This window comes from Meriones unguiculatus, chromosome 6 (assembly GCF_030254825.1).
Source record: "Meriones unguiculatus strain TT.TT164.6M chromosome 6, Bangor_MerUng_6.1, whole genome shotgun sequence".
NCBI classification, from domain to species: domain Eukaryota; kingdom Metazoa; phylum Chordata; class Mammalia; order Rodentia; family Muridae; genus Meriones; species Meriones unguiculatus.
Window position 1 is genome coordinate 31,446,253 of NC_083354.1, and position 8,900 is coordinate 31,455,152.

Here is an 8,900-nt window from a genome sequence, read left to right on the forward strand (position 1 = left end):
TCTGGTGCCCGTCAGAACAGAAAGAACAGACTCAGTTGGCACATGAGGGGAGAGAGAGGTGCTGTGTATGAACAATGCCATGTTAGCCATAAATAAACAAAAATATCGCATCTGCAGGAGAATGAATACAGCTGGATATCATTATGTCAAACAAGCCACACTCAAAGACACATAGTCATGTTTTTCTCTCATAGAGGACTTTTTTACTGACCTGAAAGAGACAGTGGGGGGAAGAAAACCAGGGGTGGGGAAACGCACGGGTAAGGCTCAAACAAGGACGTGTCACACAGAACCCGCTGTTTTGTACAGTTACTATGAGTTAATATTTGTAATAAAAAGAAACACTTGCTTTAAGAAAAAAATCACCTGTGGCTTTTGTTAAAATAGCCTCCCTTCATTGCGGTCTGGGGTGTACACTGGGGCTCTCGGGCTCAGGAGGATTGGCTGCTGAGTTCTCACTCAGCACTGTGCATAGCCTCCCTTCATTGCGGTCTGGGGTGTACACTGGGGCTCTCGGACTCAGGAGGATTGGCTGCTGAGTTCTCACTCAGCACTGTGCATAGCCTCCCTTCATTGCGGTCTGGGGTGTACACTGGGGCTCTCGGACTCAGGAGGATTGGCTGCTGAGTTCTCACTCAGCACTGTGCATAGCCTCCCTTCATTGCGGTCTAGGGTGTACACTGGGGCTCTCAGGCTCAGGAGGATTGGCTGCCGAGTTCTTACTCAGCACTGTGCATAGTGCCTCGGGCAGCCCTGTTCTCCAATGGCAGGCCTGACAGGGGACGAGAGGCCTGGGCGCAGGCACAAGGGGCTTCCTCGCTGGGCCAGAATCTCTTCCAAGCTAAGCCCCGCGCGCGCGCTTGCCTGTGTGCCCAGGATCTTCCCAGCCTGGCTGTCTGTGCCACCCTGGAGGGCTCCATCTTCAGCCTGGCAGGCCCTCCTGTGGCGCGTAGGTGGCCAGGCCGTGGCTGCACACTGGTGGGACAGCCGGTTTTACTGCCCTCAGGTCCGAGAGCTTGAGAAGCAGCTGGAACAGCGCCAGACCAGGACCACAGGCTCCGAGCTGTCTGTCAGTTTAGACCCAAGAAAGCTGACTGCACAAGAGAAAAACCTGCTGAGGATCCGCAGCCTGGAGAGGGAGAAGCAGGAAGGCTGGGAGGTGAGGCAGGCCGAGCACAGAGGGGCGGGAGGTTGACAGCACCACAGGGCGGGCGGCCCTTCCAGACCACAGACCCGGGGCCTTGGGCTGCTCTGAATGGGCCCCACCTCCTGTCACTTGAGCTGCCTGGGTCCATCTAGTGAGTGCTAGGTGGTCCAACCGTGGCGGTTTGAATTGAAGACATGTAAAACTTCCCGTAAAGGAAGTGGGTGGGTGTCTTGGTCATTGTCCCTGTTGCACTAAGATGCCTGACCGCAGCACCTTAAGGGAAGAGATGGGCCAGCTTCCTGTTTGAGGGGAACTCATCCTGTCGGGGTGGGGAGGGATGGTGGCAGGAGTGGGAACCAGAGGGAGATGAATGCTGCTGTGTGTCTGGCTTCCTTCGTTCCGGTTTAGTCAGTCTGGTACCCAGCCAGCAGGATCTGTACCCATATTCAGGGAGGGGCTTTCCTCCTCTGGAAACACTCTCCGGCGTGCCCGGAGTGTGTCTTTAGGTTCCAAATCCAGACACCTTGACAGTGGTGGTGCCCTCACGCTGACTCACACCCCCAGCGGTGGAGCAGGGTGGGGCCTAAAGGAAGCCCCGAGGCTCTGACACATGGCCGATACTTGAGGCTGGGCCTCGCTGTGACTGCCTGTGGGAGCTCTCTGCGGGCCTCACGGAGAGCTTCCGCACTGAGTCCCCCCATGCCCTTCCATCGGCCAAACCTGGGCCAGGGGTGCCAGGAGCTCCGCCACAGCCCCTGCCGGCCTCCGGCTCCTTGCACACCAGGATAACCTGTGAGAGGCATGGTCCCCTGACTTCGGACAAGTAACGAGGGTTTGGGGAGAGGAGTGGGCAAGGTGTGAGAAGCAGAGCTGACAGTCCCTCTGGGACAGGACCGAGGCAGAAAACTAGCAGTGGCAGGCTGGGTAGGTGGGAGGCTGGGGTGACCCTGGGGCCCCGAGACTGATGGGCGGGAAAGGGAGATGTGGGAAGAATTACAAAGGACTTTCAGCCTGTGTGTGAGGAGGAGGAGTTGAGGTCAGGATGGAGATTAGGGCTGCTGGTGTGACCTGCTCCCAGCCCAGCGAGCTCCCTGTGAGAAGAGTCCCAGTGGCCAGGGGAGCGGACAGGTCCTCCTCTGTCAGGTAGTCACAAGAGCCTGGGAAGGGACAGCTGAGCACTGGCCCCTGCCTGCCCAGAGCTGGGTACACCTGTCATGTGCTACCACCTTATCTGTGATCTTGACCTTCGACACCTTTCTAGCAATAACACACCTTCAGCATCGAAAGATGCCTCTCAGTGTCCGGCTCACCCTATCCCTGTCTGTGATCAGCCCCTCTGGGAGCCCCAGCACACGCAGGACCCTTGCTCTTCTCAGCAGCTCCTGCCACCCTCAGCTGTCAGCTCTGTCCCCTCCCCCACTTTTCAGTAGGCAGCAGTCTGCCCCCTGCTCCACTGTCCCTCCTGAGGAACAAATGTTCTGTCCTACTCTCTGCTTTACCTGAGCACCTGTCACGGTCCCAGACACGTGGCAGCCACAGGGAACAGGAAGGACTAGGAGCTGCAAGTATGTGCGGCATCGCAGCCTCTGCTTGCTGCAGAGGGCCAGGTGCAGGCTGCAGGGGAGCCGCCTCCCACAGCAGAGACAAGCGCTGCTGGCTGGCGTCCCTTACTGGGCGGGTTTAGGTGGGGGTCAGTTTGACAACAGCGGGTTTCTATTAGAGACTATAACAGAACACAAGGAAAGTGGACGTGGGCCACGTAGGTCAAGAAACTAGTTTGATGGACTGCGGCTAATTCTAATTATTTGTTCTGTGTGTGTGTGTGTGTGTGTTTGTGTGTATGTGTGTGATCACACAGATCAAGCTCAGAATTTTATCTGCTGAGCCATCTTGCTAGTCCTGATGTTCATTTTATAAAGCTGCCCCTCAGAGCTGTCTACCATGTGCCTGACAGGGAAGGGGGAGCCAGGCCTGCCTGAGATCAGGCCCTTGCTTCATCACTTGCTTCTGTGCCCTTAAACAACTGCTCCCCCACCCTAAGTCCCCCAGTGCGTGGGATCCAAGTCACCCTGAGCTATGGGCATAGGCTGGCCTCAGCTCTCATGTTCTAATTCCAGAAACTGACCAGTGAGCGGGACACCCTCCGGACAGAGCTGGAGGAACTGAAGAAGAAGTTGGATGGTACGCGGTCTCGAAACAGGGTGCTGTCCAACGAGGTTAAGACCCTCAGGAGCCAGATGGTGACACTGGTGGAGAAGGGCCAGCATGATGACGAGCTCATCGACGCCCTCATGGTATGCTGGGTGGTGACTGACGCCCTCATGGTAGACAGACGGTATAAAGGGTGATTGATGCCCTCATGGTAGACAGGGTGGTGACTGATGCCATCATGTTATTCAGGGTTGTGGGATCCAAGCCACACCTTGAGCTTCCTACACCCAAGGCCAGAGGGCCTGAGGGAGATGGCTGGGACCCTGGGACATTGGCCTTGGGGCCCCAGAGGAGATGGGACTCGTAATGCGGATGAGATAGGGCAGGCTGCAGGGTGAGGCAGCCCCTGTGGGCGCCTCACTAATGCTTCAGGTGTTCTCAACCTCCATTCTCTCCAGAGGTGAAAACAGCTGTCCTCTCCTGCCCCACGTCATTCTGTCCTTCCTCTTCACCCCAAAACAGGGAGCCTCTGTCCTTAGAGGAACTGAGCCTCGACTCAGGAGCTCACAGACTCCTGTGAGGTGTCTGGACCAGGATCAGACCTCTGTACTCACGCGCCTGTCTTCCAGCTGGGCACCCCCTCCCCCTCAGCTAAACTGCCTTCTGGAACGTAAAGAGCCAGTTCTCCTTGATGGCTTTCTTGGCCCCGGGCTCCCAGGAAGGACTCTGAGAGTTGAGCCTTGAGTCACCTGGGGCAGGTATTCCTGGTTCTCAGAGGAGCAGCTCATGTCCCGTGCTAAGATCTTCCGGGAGGAAGGAAAGTCAGGCTTCTCCAGGGACTGCCCCATCCTTCCCTGCCCAAAGTAGCTGGTGCCCACCTCTAACTGCCCCTGGCTTGGCCCCCAGGAGCAGCTAAAGCAGCTGCAGGACATTCTGGGCACCATGAGCGTGCAGGAGGAATCCAGGCGTGCATCTCAGCACCACCTGGACCAGAAGGTCAACAGTGAGGCCCAACGGAGCAGCAGCCTCGTGGCCCAGCTCCAGGCCATGGTGGCCGACCGAGAGGCCAAGGTGCGGCAGCTGGAGTGGGAGATCGGGCAGCTCAGCGTGCAGGTGAGCAGCGCCGCCCCGGCCCGTGTGCCCACACAGCTCCCTCCTTCACACTCACCTCAGCCCTGCCACACTGCCCCAGCCTGGTTCCATGTGGACTGTCTGCTTCCTTCTAACTGTCTAACTGTGCACACACGTTTCCTTCCTAACACAAGGCCCTGTCTGTGGCCACACCACCCGAGCACCGTGCCCGTGTCTGAAGCACCCGCCTGGCTGTGTCCTTGTTGAGCTTAGCAGCCACCCCTGGCTCCTGTCACCCCCAGCTTTGCCAAGGTCAAGAGGACACAGGCTCCCACGGGCTCCCCCTTCCCCACCCGCAGCTGCGGCCCTTGTCTTCATGATCCCGGGCGGCAGCTGTGGCTCCGACGTTATGACCTCGCTGCAGTCAGTAGGCCGCGCTTTGCTTAATTAAATGATTTAAACCTTTGACATACATGTATGTAAGGTATTGGGGTCATTTTCACCCTCCCGCCTCCCCTCCGACTGCCCCTCCCACTGACTCCTGCCCCCACAGGTTCTGCTCCTATTTCCATGTCTTTTTGTGTGTGTTTGTGAGAGAGAGACTTCCTGAGTTTAATTAGGATTGTGTTAGCATGCGAGGGGGTTAGTGCCCAGAGCACGGGAAACTCACCAGGAGGAGGCACTACTGAAGACAGTGCATCATACCCCCAAGCACCCATGGGTGGTCCTCAGAACCCCTGCCACCCATGCTGGAGGGCTGGCAGGCCCCATTCTGTGAGCGCAGCTGCCGTGAGCACGAAGCACCTGCTGTCACGTTCTCCAGCGTCCCCTGAGCCTTGGAGGGCAACACAGATGTCCGTTCAGGGCTGAGCACCCAGGCTCCTACTCCCAGCACTCTGACCAGCCATGAGTCCCTGTCACTGTCACCCACGGCTAGCAGAAGCTTCCCTGATGAAGGCTGAAGCCAGTGAGCCTATGGGTGCACACGCTGAGGTGTGCGATACCAGGTCCGCTTAGCAGAACAACAGGAAGAGTTTCCTTGGCGTGGTGAGACTCCCCACCATAGGTGCTGCGCGTGCTCACAGGCTCGGAGTGCAGCCTGCGGAGCCAGCCTCAAAGCCAATCAACACTGTATTGGTCACCCGGAAGAGGCAGGCCGCCACTGCAGCAGGCTTGTCTGGCAGGCTGGTCACCACTAGGTAGGACCTTTGCTGACTCTTCTCCCCAGAACCTCCGCATCCCCCCTGGCACCGTGAAGGCAGGGCGGACAGCCCAGCTTTGCTCTGAGCCTGTAACCAGGGAGCGCTGTCTTCTCCAGTAGGACCTTCCTGTCTGGCTGTGCTGACCGCCTGTGCTGTTTGGGGCGCATGAGGCCTGACCGTGCTTAGAGGGAAGTGTTGCCCACCTGACACTGCCGTGTCCATGTAACGGCCTGTGCATTCTGGCAGCCGTGTTGTCCACTCATGCCGGACACCTCTTTTTATTCTTTATTACTGTATTTTCAATTAGTTTATAAAATAGTATTTTCATGTGGTTTTTTCATACTCCTTGGTTTCAGCTGTCCCCCTATCCAGTTCCTGCTCAGAGCTTTCCACTCAAGCATTCTCCACTGCCACACTCATCCAGATCCCGGGCACAAGTTCCAGCTTGACACCAGCCCTCCCGTCAGCTCAGCTCCTCCTCAGGGGCCCTGCACACGCCTTCCTCCTTCCTCTCCCATTCCCTCATCCTGGCCAACTGCCCCCAGGACGCAAATGTCCCCCCGCTCCTTCAGGAAGCCCTGGGCTCTGCACTGGTCCTCTCTTAGCTGCCAGGTCCCCAGGCTGAGCTCTCTCGCACGGGGTGCCCACATGTCCCCTGAACTCCCCTCAAAGCACAGGCTGCAGGCGTTGGTGCCTGCTGTGGGCCCTGCCAAGCTGCAGGAGATGGCGTGTCTGGGGCTGGACCCGGAGCCTGCTCAGGGCTGCTCACAGCCAGGTGTCCTCAGCTTTCAGGGACTCCTGCTGCATGCTCCCAGGGCCAGCAGAACCTCCAGTGTGATGCACGCAGCCCAGCCCCGGGTTTCCTTCTACAGCCCTGGGTCTGGTCGCAGCTGCCAGAGCTCCTGCCCCCCAGGCTCAGGCTGGGCCATGATGGCCTGGGCGGCAGCACTGGCTGGGGCAGCTCTGAGCATCAGGCAGTTAGGGGAGCACCTCCTTGCAGTCTGCGGCCCTGGGCCCTGGGCCCTGGGGAGGAGTGCATGGAACATGGTAGCATTGTCACCCCACTCCTGTCCTTGTCCGGGTACCCCAAGGTCGCCTGCCCCCTGGGGGCCCCTGATGCAAGTGCACACTCCAGTTTTCCCAGGATTCCTGGGGACACACCCTAGCAAGCTGTTAGAAGCCATGCCCCCTGCTGTCCCGGTGGCCCGACCTCCTGCTTGGGTCTCCTGGTACCCAGGAGAGGGAGGGGCTAAACAAAGGAGGGATCTGGAAGCCCCTCCGCACAGTCACGGGCCCTCCCTGCATCGGGGATCAGTGGTCAGGACTGTGATCATGGTGGCCTCTCGTCACACCTTGAGCAGGGACGAGGGCCCTCACAGATGCCAGCCCTGACCTCACAGCCCTGGCCTGCGCTGCTCTCCCTCTGGAGCCTCCTGTGAACAGAGGCATTGTGAGATGGCCTTGTTATGCAGCCAGTGTCTTCCCTGCCCAGGCCAGCCTCAGCTCTGAAGAGAAGGAAAGCTGGGAAGCAGCCAAGGCTCCCTCCAGCCGCTCCGGCCTCTGCACCAAAGCTCTGACCCCAACCCCACGTCTGTTCCCTGCAGTATCTTCACAGTAGAGGAGGGGGTGAGGGGGCCAGCCCCACCCAGGCCAGGTTCCCTGAGGACCGGACCCCGGGAACCGGCTCTCCAGCCTCGGCGGGTGATCACGGTGGCAGGCTCGGGGCTTCCCGGTAAGGGAAACACAGGGTGGAAGGGTTGTGAGGGCTGTGTGCTATCCTGGGGAGAGGCCCTGGGTGAAAGTTGTTCTCTTTTATTTATTTTGAGACAGGATCTCACTGTGTAGTCCTGGCTGGCCTGGAACTCACAGAGATCCTCCTCTCTCTGTCTTCCAAGTGCTGGGATCAGTCCTAGGCTGCCAGCTCTGGCTTCTGTTTATGACACGGGAACAGAGCATCCCAGGCCTTGAATTTGGGAATAAGGCCTCCCGGGCCTTGACTTCGGGAATAAAGCATCCCAGGCCTTGACTTCGGGAATAAAGCATCCCGGGCCTTGACTTCGGGAATAAAGCATCCCAGGCCTTGACTTCGGGAATAAAGCATCCCAGGCCTTGACTTCGAGATGTAGATGAGAATCACTGAGAGCTCCCAATCCTCCGCCTCCCGTTACCATGATTACAGAAGTGTGCCACCACCAGTTTACACAGAACTGAAGAGCAACACAAGAGTCTTGTTAGGCAATTAAACCATCCCAACACACACACATACACGCCATACACACAAACACCTCCACAAACACACACACACACACACACACACACACACACACACACACACACACACGGCACTGTTTGAAGATGGCTGCCCTGCTGTTGCTCTTCTGAGAGCTTCTCCTATTCTATTGGCTCCATGGCAGAGAGAAGCTGTCCGCCCAGGTTTCATCACACTCAGGCCCTTGCTGCTGGCCCCTTGTCCAGCCTCCTCACCAACCTCAGTGTGTGCTGAATCCTATGTGTGTCAGACTCAAAGCTGTGGACTGCCTAGGGCTGTTTTACCTTGAGCAAGGAAGAGCAGCCACTCCACAGGAAACTGTGGAGCCCGCGTGGCTTGCTCCTGTCCACTGTGGGGCCCAGCAGTACCCACTCCTTTCCTGCTGATGTCCCCCTCTGCCTTCACACAGCTCTGTGACCAGCTTGGGCCACACACTGGTGGAATCTGCTCTCACGAGGCCATCCCTGCCCAGTCCCCATGGGACCTCACCCAGGTAGGAGGACAGAACCCCTGAGCTCTGGAGTCTTACCACCTTCCCTCGCTCAGGCTCCGCAGCCCATTATGGGGACAGCGGGGACTGAGGCCAGGCGAAGGCCAGGCATTCTTCTAGGGTTACATAAGGCCAGAGTGGCCAAAGCAGGGCCACCTGACAGAGTAAACAGCATCAGAGCCAGAGCTTGGCCTGGACAACCAGGCCAGGTCTCTTTGCTGCTACAAGGGAGTCAGCGTGGGGTTCCTGGCCTTCCCTGACCCACTGAAAACCTTCTCAGGGGGAGCACCCCACATGTGCGTCCCCATTAAGTCAGTGATATCCCCTCAGCTCCCTGACCCTGCTCTGTGGACGTAACCGGGCTCAGGGCTTGAATGCACCTTTGTTCTCCTCATAGACAAAGAATGGCCTGTGCTGCCTCTGAGCCCGCCCACTGTCCACTGGAGACTCCTTCCGTCAGCACACCCCTTCACTCATGCAGGTCAGCTCAGGACCCAGGCCAGGCCTCATGCGGGCCCACCCTCAGGGAGGCTTACCGAGCAGCTCTAAAGCAGGTTGGCTGGCTCTGGG

The 8,900-nt window shown here is 58.2% G+C and overlaps 1 protein-coding gene across 3 annotated transcripts in view; it reads left to right on the top strand.

Annotated features, from left to right (window-relative positions):
* Ccdc13 (coiled-coil domain containing 13) overlaps positions 1-8,900 on the top strand; it is a 35,933-nt gene that overhangs the window by 17,763 nt on the left and 9,270 nt on the right. Inside the window, exons 8-13 of one of the 3 annotated variants that reach the window (XM_060385022.1) lie at positions 1,007-1,159; positions 3,265-3,441; positions 4,205-4,411; positions 7,176-7,303; positions 8,250-8,333; positions 8,728-8,811. In XM_060385022.1, the coding sequence (XP_060241005.1) occupies positions 1,007-1,159; positions 3,265-3,441; positions 4,205-4,411; positions 7,176-7,303; positions 8,250-8,333; positions 8,728-8,811 (833 nt within the window). The remainder of the gene's footprint in view (positions 1-1,006; positions 1,160-3,264; positions 3,442-4,204; positions 4,412-7,175; positions 7,304-8,249; positions 8,334-8,727; positions 8,812-8,900) is intronic. The other 2 variants (XM_060385023.1, XM_060385024.1) reach the window with 2 other exon arrangements.